At 39.3% G+C, this 16900-nt stretch overlaps 2 protein-coding genes across 2 annotated transcripts; one reads left to right on the top strand and one right to left on the bottom strand.

Moving 5' to 3' along the window:
- Positions 1–206: 206 nt before the first annotated feature.
- Positions 207–10944, top strand: LOC306743334 (outer dynein arm-docking complex subunit 1-like; the record flags this gene model as incomplete). The annotated part of the gene is made up of 15 exons (XM_079225838.1): positions 207–307; positions 686–735; positions 6408–6507; positions 6786–6975; positions 7077–7187; positions 7299–7412; positions 7556–7623; positions 8048–8220; positions 8840–8962; positions 9050–9132; positions 9225–9393; positions 9794–9954; positions 10222–10316; positions 10496–10586; positions 10846–10944. The coding sequence occupies 15 exons, from the start codon at positions 207–209 to the stop codon at positions 10879–10881; spliced, it is 1665 nt and encodes a 554-aa protein (XP_079081964.1). The 3' UTR covers positions 10882–10944.
- Positions 10945–11406: 462 nt separating this feature from the next.
- Positions 11407–16741, bottom strand: LOC306743635 (putative oxidoreductase YteT). The gene is made up of 14 exons (XM_079226169.1): positions 16718–16741; positions 16259–16367; positions 15849–15933; positions 15681–15754; positions 15495–15554; positions 15075–15182; positions 14760–14816; positions 14414–14544; positions 14217–14271; positions 14030–14122; positions 13719–13853; positions 13440–13541; positions 12681–12842; positions 11407–12379 (listed from the first exon to the last, which is right to left on the bottom strand). Exons 1-14 carry the CDS (start codon positions 16729–16731, stop codon positions 12230–12232), a joined length of 1335 nt encoding a protein of 444 aa, XP_079082295.1. The 5' UTR covers positions 16732–16741; the 3' UTR covers positions 11407–12229.
- Positions 16742–16900: the final 159 nt, after the last annotated feature.

Here is a 16900-nt window from a genome sequence, read left to right as displayed (position 1 = left end):
CTACTTCACGTCTGTAAATATAACAAAATTGCAATATTATTGAGGGTTTTTAATAGAATAAGCATTTAGTTTATTCCAGGATAGTTTATGTTAATGTTCCTTAGTCAGATTTCAAGTTTTGCCAACAATGTTTCCCATGCAAAGAGTTGTGCTCAAATGGAAACAATGATGCCCAGAATTACAATAATATCATTTTATCTTGTGTGATGACTGTTTGGGAAATTGCCCTTCATAAGGCAGTAAACAATTTTGTACTGACCTGCGTGGGAGTCAGAGAGTGTGTGGGTGGCTTTTGGCGTGAGTACAAGCGACTGAGAGAAGAACACATATAAGATTGTCAGTCCAGTTAATACACTTAATACATACACTTAACTTTAACTTAAACACACACGTCACTTTAACATACACTTACATTAATGTTATCTGTTGTCTGAGCACTTTATCCTTATCTTATTTAGAGTTTTTGCACTGTTGCTGTCGTTGATTGTTGTTTATCTCGTGTAATGTCTAATGTCTAATGAATGCACCTTCCGCCCAACTAAATTCCTCGTCTGTGCAAGCATTCCTGGCAATAAACGGTTTCTGATTCTGATTCTGATTCTGATTATGGTGGATGTGGACTTGTTTTGAAGCCTGGATGTCACATAGGAGTTTACTGTCTGTGTTTGTCTTCGCCCATGCTGAGAGAGGCTGAAGGACAATACAGGAGGCCATTTACTAGAAAACAACAGGGAAGCGAGCGCAGGCCATTTCACCACAGAGTCCAGACCACACTGAGCCTACAGTCTTCCTCCAGACTGCTTAATGATTGTTTTACCGTGGTCACAATCCAAATAAAGTCTCAGGCAAATAGACACATTGCATGTTGTAAATTGTTGAATAAAATAGCCACCTCATAAAAGTGCAAATGACCCTATGACCTCCCCTCCTTCTAGCCTAGTGTTACATTTTCCCACTGTTTAATACTCCAATAAAATCCTTATAGGGTCATATATGGATTAAGGAGTGCCTTATACCTACATACCTACTGTAAATTACAAACCCACAAAATAAATACACCACATGTGCTTCTATTGCCGCATTCATCAACTGTTCCTTTTCCATCAACATCATTTGTTTGCTTAAAGGAATACTCATACTTTTTAGCAAATAGGCTGTTTGAACTTCCTGTGATGCAATGAAGTGACTGATATCACACGTGATTCCAGTGTGACCTGAAGGTGAAACTCCTGTTAGTCGTCACACTGCACTCAACAAATGTAAGGCTTTGTCTTTGAACGGTATAACGTCAATCCCTTTTAAGGTCTTAGTGTAGAGGTAAACCAGCACCATTACACATTTTAACTTTTTGCCACCAGGGCCGGCAGATTTTCTGTCCTACTGTTGCTCTGAGGCCCTCCGTGGGCGCTTGCGGTGACCCATGATGCTCAAAGCTGTGGGGGTTGTTGTCGGGGTGGGATAGTCTCCCACGGGGGAGGTCAAGTCATTTCCTGCTTTGAGAGACCTCCGTCCCTCACAGCTGTCAGTGCAGTCAGAAGCCCACCTCCCACATCTGTAACCCCCCCACTCCCAGTCCTTTGTCTGCTTTTTTCAAAGATGCTCTGAAGGAACTCCCTCATGCTGCTGCGAAATTAAAGATGGATCATCAAAGCTTGACTGTAATATTTGGAATGAGCTCAATTCGATTAAAGACAAGAAACATCAAGGCTAAATCATGCATCAATAGTTGGTAAAAGGTGAAGACAACACCTGAATTATCGAGCTGGATTGGCAGCGATAACTCCTAAAATGAGAAATATCTAAGATAAATGTCTGCCCACCATTTAACAACGTCTCAAGCTGGAAGAGGGAAAAAAGTAAGTAGGTGTTCACATACGTGTTCTATGGTAAATACATTTGTGTAGGTTGATGTGCTGACATGGTGACACAGGGGATTCTCTTATAGAGTAACCAGCTGTGTACAAACATGTAATAGTAATTAGAGCCCTGTTACAGACTGCAGACAGACAGGCCTGCTGCTGTTTTCAAAGTCACGGTCCACCAGTCTTATGTTTGAGTTTCACATTCCTTTAATTTGTCGTTCATCCTGTTTGAGGTTGTAACGACTAATACGATTTGTATCACAAACGTTTATTAGATGTAAACCTTTAAGAGAGACTATTATGGAAATATGTCTCAGTTAAAGCTGTTACATGTGTGACAAGTTCAAATGTGTGTCCATTAAAAGAAGAGTTTTTGAGGAGATGAGTAAACTGTAATGGGGCACCAGAGCTAAAACAAGGGGCCTCGTCATCCAGCTCTGGACTGACGTTGCAGTAGTCGTGTGAAACTAGAGAGAAGTTCTCATGAAAAATAGTAAGTTGCACCTCTTTGTTACCACCCACTACTTCCTTCAGCCTGACCTGTAACAGTCATGTTTGATGTCCTTCCTTCAAAGTATACTTGAAAGTAGAGTATGGTCTGTACATCTCTTTCATGATTACTTTTAGGAATAAGGGATAAATAGGTTTAGAAAAGTTCTGAATCAGTACCATTCATTCAGACTTTCTCACTGCTGCCCGCAGAGTTTTGTGTGATTTGAAAAACACACCCTTCTTTTAATCTTTTTTAATTTAATGGATCTGCAGTTGGGTCTGACAAGTTGGAGGCGTCGGGGAGGAATCAGGCTCCTCAAATGTCTGAGTGGGCTTCGCATCATGGCCTTTAACCTCATCCTGTGAGGAGACAGCTCAGTTATCAAAGAACCAGCAGCCACGTGGAGGAAGAGGAGGATAGGCTCAAGAATGATGTTTGTGCTGCTTTGATTGTCGGTTCGTTCAGGAACTGCACTGAGGGCCAAAAGAAAATACTCTCTGTGAAAGCTATTGTGATCAGATGTTAAATTGATTGATATAAATTACACAAATAGCATTACACGATGCTAGTGTGCCCTGTGAATAAAATGTAGCTACAGGCAAATCAATGGATTAGAGGTGGAAAAAACACAAACACACAGCTTTATGCAAAGTGGTGCTATCCTTAGAAAGGATAAGAAAGCTAAATACTTTTTCCCCCAGGGTGCCGACAGAGAAAAACTAAACCGTCAGTGGGCAAAGCGAGAGGAAGTGGCAATGATTTCATGGTGACAGCTACAATGAATGGAGGAGACTCGAGCATGAAAAGAGTGATTATTTTACCCAGGATGCAGCATTGGAGGCCGGGCCGGTTCTCTTCCCGTGATTTCAGGCCTCAATATGGGCAGAGGGTCCACGGGCCCAGCAGGAGGCCTTCTGCATCCCTGTGAAGTAGATCTCCAGTTCATGAAGAAATTCAGTTGAATGGAGTGAGGATGAAGGAAGGAAACATAAACTGTATATTATGGGAGAGAAATCTGACTTTATTTTTAATATCATCCTCAGTGGCAAATCTCTCAGTAAAAACATGTTATTTGTTAGCACAAACACAAGGTTGCATCACTGTGTGCCAGGAGGACAGTCAATATTTGCTTGTCTTCACAGTGGTAACAGCTTGTTCCGAGGTCAAAGTCTTTTTGAACAACCACATGACAAACACAGTCACCTTTCTGGAGGGCAATGGAAAAATAGTCAAGTTTGGTATTATTGTTGTCCACGTCATGGCCGCATGCACTCTATTGTGCAGAGTAGCAGCAATGACAGGGGCCATCTGTGTTTTCACGGCTTCCAGATTTCTTCAGAAAACCTTGGTGTGATGCCTCTTAGTGTGCGTTTCCTCCCAACATAGCTAAGAGTCCTGAGGCATGACAAAGTCAATCTTTCTTTTTTTCTCTCTTTATCTCTCCTCTCACACCCACCCTCCTCCCCCTCTGTCTCTCACCTAACTTACTCCCGCTCCATCATTTCCTGTTGAGTCACCAGCCGAGCCAGACTGCACCATGTTTTACAGTTTACTGCTCCCTTCCTCGCTTTCCTCCTCCACATCCTTGATCACATATGCCTGTGTGTAAGGGAGAATAACCCAATGTGACAACTATAATAGTCCTCCAGCAGATAAATCCCAAAGAAATCAAAGCAGATGTGGGAGTTTCTTTCTGGCAACATGACTGATTCATGCAATAAAGGACTCGGTGGATTACAGAATTATCAGCACTTGCCCACTGTGTTGATTTACCCCTTTGGGTAATATTTCTATATTGCTACTGGCGATTTGACACGGTATCCTAGTAAATTTTGAGGAAGTGATGCTGTGGTGAGGTAAGGCGCTGCGTAAACGTAGGCAGTGCGTGCCTGTGTGTGAGGGTGGATTTAAGGCAGGGCTCAGAGAAACGAAAGGACTCTGTGGTGGACTGGTTGAGTCATTCAAAAATGCAGCTGCTGACTCAGTTTGCAAACTTGTGTCCAAGAGCACGTTGCCAGTCTATCCGGCATAGTGTGCATGTGTCTGAACCGTACTTGTCCAAACCTTTTAAGAAATGCCTCCGGGTTGATCTTTATTGCTCATAAAAAGAAGAAAAAAAGATGTAGACAGATGTTAACGTTATCTATTTAGCTTTCATTCAGTCAAACACTACATGCTTGTGGCTCGTTCAGAAAGAGTTTAAAGAAATTACTAAAAAGATTACATCAAATGGAAAATGAAGCTTTGCCTGAAGGAGTGCCTGTAATCCCATCCTGGCTTCAGGTCAAAGTTTTGCTGTGATTCAATCATTTCGTCATGTCTTTAGTTTTCTTTACACACCCTTCTTGCCACAGTTGTCTTATAACTGTGTTAGTCCAACCATCAACACAACGTGATCCATCTGGGAGTATGGACTCTGGGACACACTCCTGAATTAGTCATCCTGGATGTGTTGCAAGGTCCAAAAATGGTGTGCTGTTGTTGACATTATTACGTTCAGAGGGTAATTAAGAGGGACACCTCCCTCCGTGATGGAATGTGATTTCCTGATAAAATTGTAAAGCTGTTTCACCGGAGTGTGATGCAATGAAGTAATACTGCATTTAAAAGACAGTAATTACCTGCTCACCATTACTTATTTGTTTAAATTATTACAATAAAATTGATGGTTGGAAAAAAAAAAAAAACACGATGATGGCTAAAACAATAAGCAGCAGTTGCTTCTGGAAAGATACTTGCATGCATTTGATCTGCCCCTGCAAGTTTAGAATTGAAACCCAGTCCACAAATGGCCGCTTACAACTGAATCTATAGGGAAAAGTATATATTTTTCCCGATATTGTCCGCTGAAACAAATTCAGGGCATCCTTCACACAACACCTTGAGCAATGATAGTTGACAAATAACCAAAAAGAGCAAAAGGAATAGAAAACAAACAAACAAATAAATAAAACAAACAAACAAAAACATGGGAACAAAAATAACTGCATAAAAGGACATACAAGGACGACATCATTTAAAATCTATTCTATAAAAATGGGTTTTAAGAAGGGATTTAAAAGAAGTTACTGATTGTGCAAGCCTTATATCCTCAGATAGATCGAAGAAGCTGTGGCTATTTTATCTCACGTTAACTAACATTACTCGACCTGTTCTGTTAAACTGGCACCATATGTAAGATGCACATTAATCCTGGGGACGAAATGTTAATTAATTTAAAGTTAATTAAGAATACATGTTATATACTATCGTGACCTTATCCATCTAACGAACGTAACTGCTGACGTCTCAGCACGTGACGTTCCACCGCAGACGGTTGAGGCAGCTAGCTTAGAATTCAAAATAAGAAAATAAGAGCCGCTAACTTAAAGAAAGGGTAAGAGTTTAATCAGGAGCTGCAGCTAACCTTTCATAATACGGTAAATAAGAACTAAATCTAAATTGCTCGAACTGGATTTAACCTTCACCTGCGTACATTATTTCAAGATAGAGTGAAGGAACTGATATCCCTTCTCATTAATTAATTAATTAGCGTTAGCTAAGTGGCTAGTGCTAACGCTAAGATTAGCTAACGTTAGTTTTGTATTGTTTAACGTACCATTTTAACACAAGTATTTCTAGTAATAGGCTAGTATATATATTGTTCTAACCAATGTAGCATCATTTATTTCAAGACAGCAACCAATGTTCGTTAACTTAAGGATAATGTGTATTAGTATTTCTAACTGAGCAAAGCTATATTAGCGTTATGCTAACGTTAGTTGAATATTTAGGCTGGCGTTATGCTAGTTAACTTCGTCCTGACATTGTTCAAGAGGTTAAAGCTTTAACGTAACTTATTATTATTTAGACTCCAGGCGGGTGATAACGTAGTGAATTCAGCATGAGTCGACGGCGATCCTCTGCTGGCATGAGGCGTTTTTTTGTGGACTTTTGTAAGTTACGCCTCCTTAATATGTACCAAATGAGCTAGCATTAATTGGTTGAACAGTGACTTTGGTTGTGAAATGGGACACAGCTGACGTTACAGCATGTAACCTACATTATTGCAGCTGAAACAGACCTGAACAAATTGAAGATCCAGTATCGGAGAGCAGAAGAAGCCAAGCGGGCTTTTAACGAGGAAACCCAAGGCATCAACTGCAGGCAGAAGTAAGTGGCTCCAGAGTCATTTCACAGAGAATCATTGATGTTTTGATTACATGCTGGATTCAGTGTGCTTTTAGTCAAAGAGCCAATTAGAAAAAAATATTATATTGAATGTAAATCCTCATTAGTAAGCGTATTATGTAAATAAAACAGCTAATATTCCAAATATTTTCTCACGAAGCCTTTAAAAGCATCTTTATAGTAACTTGTTTTTTCCTCTTTAAGTTTCACATGTTTGTATTTATGTATTTGTATTGATGTGTTTGTCTATCTGTGATCAGACGAGAGATCAAGAGGCTCCAGGATGAACGAGAAGAGCTTCTATGCAGTCTCAGAGTCTCTCAGAGTCGTTGTAACCGCTTGGCTGATGCTAGTGTTGTTCAAGACCTTACTGCCATGTTGGCCCGTGGAGACAGTATAAATGGAGAGCTGGAAGCAGAAAAAGACAAAGTGGCTTCTTTGAACGATCAGGTCAAGTGCTTTTTTTGCCAAGGACCATTGAGTGCAGCAAAGCGAATTTCTCGTGTTGTTCTTACCACAGGTGACCCTATTTGTTTTCTTCTTTTTTTCAGATTTTAAAATTGGAGAGAACCTTAGCAGAACAGAAGACTGGTGGTGGAACTACACACCACAGTATGAACTTAATAAAAAACATCTGCTTAATAGAAAGCAAACTGTACAGGGTTAGTGTTACACAGATAATTCACTTCGCCCAAGACATCGCTAGTCTTTCTCCACCATGACACCTGTTACTATTAAACACAGCAATTAATTAAGTTAAGTTTCTATTCTAGGGTCGCAAATGCCTAAATACGACGATGACCAGGAGTGGAGAGTTGAGGGAGGAGCTGAATATACTACAGGCGGAGAAGAAACTGTTTCTACAAGTTCAGTCTCGTCTGGAAAAGGTACTATCACTTCACATCAGTCAGATCATAAATCTATATTTTGCTGCTGCTACTGCTACATCCTGCCAATACATAGCAACTGTAGTAATACCAAGGAAGAGATGCCAGAATGCTGCTTCTAATCTGCTTTTTTTATTATCCAGGAGCTGCATGCAATTCACGAGGATATTTCTAATCTGATGACTAAATGCACCAAAGCCTTCAATGCCAGGTAAATCATTCTGCAGCACTCTAAATCTTGTTGCATTTCTTGTGACCCACTGTGCACAATTGTTAGAGTGCATTTTCATATTTTTACTAATCAGGTACAGTAAAGAAGATGTATTTATGTTGACAGTAACTAAGATGATCATAAAAAAACAGTTGCACTCAGCTGAGCATGATAGAGATTGATTAGCAACCTTCCCTAAACATCTAAATATCGAATTGCTGACATCATTAAGTGATAACAAACCAGAAATGCGCGAGAGCAGACTTCATTAGCTGAAGTTATTCAGCTGAGGCACACCTGCATATGTCTGCTTACTTTTGACTTGTACATTTTTTTTAACAGATCTAACATCTTCGATTTGTAAAGATAAAGTACATCCACTATTCATAACTGTCTTCTGTTGTATATTTATGGCTACACCTAGAGTGAAGATCCAAGAAAGACATAAGATGCTAATAGCCCATAATGCTAAGGATGTGGCTTATTACCTCAAAGAGATGAGCAATCTGGGACATGAAATGTCTTCTGTCAACTTTGACGAATTCCTTGGTATAAAGGCTATTTTACGCAACAACCAGGACACCAACCACAGAAAAGGTGACTATTAATCTCATGCTTTGAACACAAGATTAATTATGGCACCTACTCTCCTGTAACTAAACTATTTCACGCATTTGAAGTGGTCAAAATATTATTTCATAGTTCTTTGTTTTAGCTATCTGAGTACAAAGTTCTGTCATCCCGATGTTCCCATAGAGTGTGTTACTATGTCAATGGCTGCTAGGCCAAAGCTTTTTGTTTATTGTGGACAGCTCTCAGCCTTTTTCACACAGTCATTAGGTGCTTTAGCATTATTGCTCTGATATTCTGCAGAATTTTGAGATTTTTTTAGTTTGAAATCACAGATTGTTTTACCCAACAAATCACTTCCACTCCAGGCCAATGTTTTTCAACTATATGTGTTTGCTTCTAATCAAGTGAATTAGTGACACCTTGTGTCTGAAAGAGGTTACTGCTTGACTAATTTATGCCAACAAGAGAAGGGTTTTCTGTTGTTATTTATTTATTCTGAGAGAACAACAACAAATTTTACAAAGAAAGGTGCTGTACATCATTCCTTATAAACAGCAAGTCTGCCGCATGATTCACCCATTGGCTATGATAGATGAATTATGCACCTTGTGATGCATGAGTTTCACTTCATTTGTCCCCACAGTGAAGCACAAGAAATTGGAGTTGAAGGAATTGGCATCGGGGGATTATGAGGACGCTATCAAAAAGATCCTCACAGAGACAAAAGAAATCGACCCCGACCAACTGGTCAGGAACTTTATACAAAGTAAGTCACAATTAAAAACAACTGAGGCAATGGAAGTTGTGCATTTTTTATCAGTGATGAAAATATGTTGTGATATATTTCCATTAGTGGAGGAGCAGAACTACACTTTGCTGAAATTTGTCAACTATCAGCACAATGAAGCAGAGACCATTCGAAGGCAGATCTCCAAGGTTGGTGTGTGCGTTGGAGTGAAAGGGATAGAGATAAAGAAGGGGGAAATGTAACCGTGGCTGTACTTTTTCATTTTGTCTTGGACTGAAAGCTTTGCAATGAGAGAGAGATCTTTGTGGCTGAGGAGCAGCGGCAGCAGGAGCAGCATCATGCTCTTCAGATGAAAGTTTCCATCAAGCAAGAGACAACTGAGCAACATCTGGCAGGTTATCAACAGCGTGTTGAGTTCATTGAAAAGCTCCTTGACCAGCTCGGACAAGGTACAGCAAAGGACAGCCCTGCATAACATTAGCCTTTTGAATGGGAGCAAAACATGTAGAATGGGAGCAAAAAATGTAGTCAATGCTGGAATAAGTATTGCTTTGTGAACTTCATATATCTGACACCAAAGTTAGGGAAATTATGTCCTTTCAATTAGATCGTTCCCTGTTCAGGTTAGTTTTTATAAATTCAGATGTGATCTTTACAGCAGAACCAGAAAACAAAAGTAGTGCACCTGGCTTGCCTGTCATCAGCTATGGTATACATTAATAAGTAGAGACAAGTAGAGTAAATAGTTTGTATCATGGTCGGTTAATAAAACATGTATCTACCAGGGAAAGATAAAATATAGTCTTGTCGATTTTTTAAATATATATATTTCACAACTACTTTTTCTAGGTTTTAAATCATTGCTTCGGATCAGCTATGACAGCTCTGTGACTTGCGATCAGTTGGGCTCCTCTGACATCGTCGAGTACCTGGGAAGTGTGGAGAACCGAGTCAATGAGCTTCTCACTCTGCAGGCCTTGATTCACTTCCAGGAAGACCTCAACCCGCAGGTATGTGGACATGAAACACTTTGAGACATTAGAGAGTTGAGACACTGTCACTCAGTACACACAAGCTGTTTATTGAGAACATTCAGCCAGCTACAAACTCATGTTCTGCCCAGTCACTGACTTTGGGCCCTGTGGAATTGTAAAGGCCAAGGGGCTCATTTAGCAGCCTCATATTTGAGAAAAGAAATTTTAAATGGAACATGGGTCCATAGAAACTGATGAAAATGCCTGTTTCTAACACATATTAATATACCTTCTCACCTCCAGGACATTGACAGTCTCAGAACCATTGCTTGGCAGATACTGGGAATGACCCCACCAGCTGTCAACAAAACCACTGCTGCTGGGATTCCTGCACCCGAGTAGGTTTTTTATTTTTATCTTGATAAGTTTGCAGGTCTAGACATGATGCTCAAAGATCAATGATCTAGAATAATCAGCTCATCAGTTAATCATTCATAAACCTCTTGTTAGCTTTTCTGTTGATATACGCTTGGGAAAGAAAAAAAACTGCATATATGAATTTCCAAACTCTGTGAAGCTTCGGTGACAACCCAGACGTGGAGTCGTTGCTGCTGGAGGCAAAGGAGGCAGAGAGCAGAGAGGATCTCCTGACACTGGTCAAAGAGAGGGTGAGTATACCTTAAAATATTTCTCAATTTTTCTTCAAAATGAAACAATCAAAAGTTTAAGTTGAAAATGTATCAGTTGAAGTGGTTGTTTACAGCACTGGAGTTTTTAATCTCTGGTGGCCTACAGATTATCAACATCGCCATAAAATGTCACCCTTAAATGTCCATGTTAAAATACCTAGCATGCTTTTTCAATTACAGATGTATTATATGCCCTGGCAGATATTACAAAAAGGATTTTCTCATGTTTATACTTCAGATTGAGAGGAGGAAGAAGACAGACGGACGGTCCTGATGTTAACAGTAGACGCTGCTCCTGAGAGCTGCCATAAGCTTCTGTAAACTGCGCCACTGGAGACAAGTTTGTGCTGAGCTTTTCTCAAAGCTATACATGATATGATGGGAAACTTTAATGTAAGAGCTATTCAAGACGGAATAACCTAATTTAAACGAAGTGAGTGACCTAATGTCATATTTCTGTATATTGTATATTAATGTGCATTGTTCACAGTCAGTGATAGTTACGAAGTCAATAAATATATTTTGGTTATCTAATGAATTCTCTCCATAGTAGTAGTAGTTTTTTTTTTTTTTTTTTACATTTAAGCCTGAGCATTTCAAGGAGTTGTTCAGAGTGACATAAACTGGATGTCCTGAAATATAACCTGTACACGGACACAGGTCCCAGTCATAGCGTGTGTAGGGCGAAACAATGATTCAAAGACAATTTCAATTACGTAGGTACATTTTTACTATAAATTATAGGAACACTTTACATGAACACTACTTAATCAAATGCTAAAAATATGACATGCTGAACAACAAATGATCAACTTGGCACGGCACTTAAAATTGAAAAACCAAACCGGTTCACTCAATCACCGACCTCAGTTACTTCACCTCACTCATTAACTCATTCACACAAAGAAACAAACACATACACTATTAAAATCCCTGAGCGATATTAAGTAAACATTCAGCCTCATTGCACTGCATGATTTGGCCCTCAGTTCAGTTGATTGGTTTAAAAAGTGAATAGGTGAACAGGGTTAACATTTTAACTCAAACTTACATTAACACATTTATTATTTTGATCGACAAGTTCTCTGATGTTATGTTTAAATATCCAAATGTCGCATTATCTTATTAAATATGTGCTCATTAGCATACATTTCCAGAACAGAAATCTGAACATTGGATAAAGCCAGGTCAAAATTACTTCATTTTGTTGACATATTAGTCATATAGGATTTTTTTTAGAATTCTCTTTTCATCACATAAATCAGAAAATACTATAAACGGCAATGAACAAAAAAAATAAATTTTCATTATGTTAAGGAAAATGTTCTATAAATGATACATGAACAAACACTCTGTAAAAACCTTCACAATATAGATAGGAATGAAACTGAAAAGTTTGGTTAAAGATCTAGTGAAGTGGAGAATTCTGAGAGTAAGAGAAAAAACTAATTTGAAGGAAAAAGTCCTTTAAAGATATTTTTTGTAAAATTCCATTCATTTTGAGAGAGATGACTAGGGTACTAGTACTAATTGATACCACCATGAAACTTTAAGATAATTAGTGAACGTCTGCTCAGCTTCATTATAGTGTTTGACTTTTAAAAGGTGAGATAATTTTAACGTCAGTGTGTTTTAACGTCAGTGTGCCTTTGGCCAATGTCACCACAGTACACCACCCTGCTCTCCAGTCGAGAACGCTCCGCTTCAAACACCAGCAAATGGCTCAGCAGGGTCTCTTCAGGTCCCGCACGGATGTGGGAGGGATCATTGTTCTGCACTCAAAAACACACACACGGCAAATCAACCATCACAGTCAGGGTTTCCAAGTCCTTTACATTGATTTAATGTTATGTTTCCTCCACAAGTACCACAATATAAATACAGTTAATATTCTTTAACTGTCCTTAATGTGGCAAACAACTGCAAGTACAGGTCATCTTTCAATTTAAGGCAAAGATTTAACCACATGGGTTGATGCTGGGCAGGGCCGAGGAGGAAAACTAAAATCGGAAGCTGAAAATTGACAAAAAGAAAAGAATGAAAAAAAAAATGAAAGTATTTATCAGCACTCACAGCCACAGCGGAAATGAAGGCGCCCATAAGGTGGTAGTCTGCGCCACCATGTCCACTCATGCCAAAGTGCTGGGGGGCGTCATTGTGTGCCTTGTGATTTGTGGATCTCTGGGTCAGAAAGTCAAACACACGTACCTCGTAGCCGTCGCATGACAGCTCCCCCTGTAGAGACAGTTCATTATATTGGTAGTATTTAAACGGTGCATCCATCGTGAAATGTATATGACAATATGATTCTGTTTGGTATAACCAGGATACAGTCGTGTAAATGTGTGATTGGGCTTCTAACTGTTTGGAAGAGGCACTTTTGAAATAAAATGCTGTTTCTCTAATTTGGTGTGAAATACATTGACTGCACACACCTTTAGGATGAGTTGAATGTTTTTGACTTTCAGTATGTGGCTGAATGGGACCTAATCTCTGCAGACAGATTTAATATTTGTGTTTAAAGCCTTCCCTAAAGAGTGGAGGCGTGTTTGTCATAGCAGTATATTGATGACTGTAATTTTGTAATGGCATCTTAACGTTTGGGTGTTCACATACTTTGGTAATATACAGTAAGTGTCTGTGGTCAACACTACTTTGATATTTGATGTTTTCATTATCACCGCCTTCTGTCTACAATGAAGCGTTTTTGTTCGGCAGAAATAGTTGGATTTCTGTGTATCAATGGCTGATTTATCTATTTCCTGCAAGCTTCCTTTTTTGTAGCATTTCTTGCCCTTTTCTTTTGACAATGCACATTCCCTCCAGTCCTACCTTACTGCCAAAGATTGTCGTTTTTCGCTTGCATATCTCCTCAGTGAATGCCACCATGGAAAAGGCTGCCGTCAAACCCCCTTCAAACTCCATGTTAACAACCTGGGAGAACAGAATAGATTAAAAAAACAAAAATGATCCGACACTACAGTTTATTTTTGTTTCGTTTATCTTTGATACAGGTGTGTCAAGTTTTACTTGAGCATCAACAAAGATTAATAGGTCAGAGAAGGAACAGTATGCTGTGCCAGTCTTGATATAATACCAGTGTTTTCTAACCTGGTTACTGCAGACATCGTTGTCACACTCGTAGACACAGCGGCCATACGGTCCGGTCCTCAGGGCCTCAGTCACTGACTCGATGTCTGGGAGCGAGCTCGGACATATGACTGATACAGGCCAGCCAGTGTGACCCTAGGACACACATACACACATACACACACACACACACACACACACACACACACACACACACACACACACACACACACACAAAGTACATATGACATCATGTATAGCAACCTATGATTATGTTCACAGATTGTGGAGTGTAAATGATCATTGTTTAAATAACTTGCTGAAATGTTAACCTGTTTCACTCTGTCCAAGTAGATTTTGGAGGCTGAGTATGGACAGTTTCCTTCTATTGAACAATCCAGGCAGCGATTTCCGGCACCTGTTGGCTGAAAAAAAAAAAAATAATAATAGCAGTGTCATTACAATTTCAGTTTGTTCATTTCTTTTGGTGAGGTGACATACTGTGACGAGACCACAGACCTTGTTTTCTTTTCCAAAGTGGCTGACCGATCCAAACGATGACACTTTCACACACCTGCCAAGTACAAAGTTAGTTAGTATGAAAAACAGGACGACCTCACAGAAAACAACACAGAGACGTTGGTCCAACCAGAATGTGATTTTAATCCCGAGCATCAGATGAACTTTGAGTTGATCCTTGACGGCCGATGGTTTACCTGCGTGGTCCGGCCCAGTGATGTATTAGGTCGATGTCATGGCACGATTTAGCCAAAAGAGCAAAAGAGCTCTCTGCTTCATTCCTCCAGTTCCCTCGAACAAATGAGTGAGCAAAGTGATAGAACCCGACCTGGAAGAAGAGGTTGACAAGACACACAGTTCAGTCTTGATAAAAAATAATAAGAAGAAGATTTTACACTGCGTCTTATCCGACAATGTGTTATATAATGCTTTACAGCCCACTGCTGTCAGGACGGGATTACTGCAGTGTTACAATACAGCAGTAATCATTGAAGACACACCTGCTACTGAGTACACATTTTGAGTGTATTTCTGCATTTTTACCGGCTCAAAGTGCTGAATGTGCATCACATCACCTATGACTCCAGCATCTATCAGTTCCTAGAAACAAAACAAAAAACAGGGTAAATTATTGGGTGGAATTTTGTGAGAAAACGTTTGTGTTCTGTATACGAAACAATGTAAATATGCTTTGTTCTCCTTATTGAAAACCGTGTAAAAACTCAGTTACAGGTTTGCTTTTTTTTTTTTAAAAAGGTACCCAAAGTGACATCTTTAAACCTATAACCGTGACCCATGCATGGTGGAGATAACTGTCAAATGTTTTCATGAACAGAAAGTACGACAGAAGATGTTCACCTTTATCTTGCGGATGACCGGATCATACCGGAGAACATGACCCACGGATAGCATCACACCACTCTGAGTGCAAGCCTCCACAATGGCTATGCAGTCTTCAGCAGTTGTCTAATCACATAGGGAGGAGAGAAAGACACCAGTGTCACACAAGCGCAATCATGGAAAGGAGAAAAGAGAGAGAAGGATGTTTTCGTATTTCAGAAACTGACCCAAAATAGTATCTTTTATGAAGTTTTCGAGATGCTTGAAAGAAATGTAATCTGAAAAGTGATCTAGTATTTTAAAATAAAATAAAGAAATTACAAACTAACATAAAACAAATTACTCTACAAATCAGTCTGTACGTTTATTTCACCCATATCAATGTTAACGTTACGCTCTTGTCTTATAACGGTTTGTTTTTATTTACAAAACACTCACTGCCATTGGTTTCTCCAGCAGAATATGGTAGCCCTTCTTTGCAAAGGCCACTGCAGGATCCTGGGGAACGAAGACTAGTTTATTAGATGTACTAGCCAAAGAACAATGACAAAGTTTATAATTTAGACAGATAATGATGTGTGCACACACACACAGAGAAATATTTTTAAAATATTGTATGTTTACCTTATGAAGGCGGTCTGGAGTACAAATTAACACTGAGTCTGCAAACTTCTCTCTTTCAACTATATTGTGCCAGTCTAGTTTATAAAAAAAAAAAAACACCTTTCAATAATATAGTATGAGGCAGATAATTTTTGACAATTCAATGCATTGTTTTCATTTGATGCTCACCTTCAAATAGGTTTTCATCTAAAATGTTGTGTTTCTGTTGAAGTTTAGTGCGAGCAAATCTCCTTGGATCCGCTACTCCAACAACCTGAAATGGGGAAGCTGACAACTTAATACCCGGGAAGTGGTGGAAAAAAAAACTATACAGATCATTTACTTAAGTAAAGTAGCAATACAGCAAGAGGAAATGAACCTATATTGTTCCATAACACATGGATTTGATAATCTATTTTGACTGTGATATAAACTTGTTTATGATACATGTTTCTCCCATAAACATCTCGTGAATTATCTCATCTTTGGATCATTTGGCTCACTGAGATTTCATGGTGCCAGATCAATACAGAACATAAAAATGACTGATTGCCTCCTTGTTGACAGGCTGCAGGCCGGCCAACCTTTCCTCTACTGACCATAGCGCGGTCAGGGTGGAGGGACGCAAACTGGGAGTAGATCTCTCCTCGACTGCCCGCTCCCACCACGATCACACGGACAGGCGAAGTCATTCTAGCACCCTGTGAACTGGGACACAAAGCAAAGCCTGTAGAGGAACTTCAAACACTGGGACACCATACTTCCTATGATATGATATGATATGATATGATATGATATAATATAATATATATATATATATATATATATATATATATATATATATATATATATATGTATATATACACACATATATATATATATATATATATATAATATATTTTTGTTTTACTTTATCGAGTTATCTAAATACATCATTTGAAGGGGAGGTAAATTAATAATGTAGCTAAACAAATCAGGTATCCGTTTAAATGCGCTGATTAATAGATAAATAATAAGTATCAGCTCGTGACATGGTTGTTTGACGGAGTAGCGGTTACCTGTTTTGTCCCATACAGCTGCCAAAATCGTCTGTCGGTCTTCCGCGTTGTTCCAGTTTTGCCTGAAGTTCAACACAAACACAGAGTCCAGTGAGCGAGACGTTTGACTCGTCTTAATCTGTGTTTAAAACAGCGGAGGTCACTTCTTCGTGCAACAAAAGCCCAGAGCAAGCAAGCAGTCAC

Source organism: Taurulus bubalis (assembly GCF_910589615.1).
Source record: "Taurulus bubalis genome assembly, chromosome: 11".
Classification (NCBI taxonomy): Eukaryota; Metazoa; Chordata; class Actinopteri; order Perciformes; family Cottidae; genus Taurulus; species Taurulus bubalis.
Note: the sequence above shows the minus strand (reverse complement) of the source record. Positions and strands in the feature narration are given on the sequence as shown.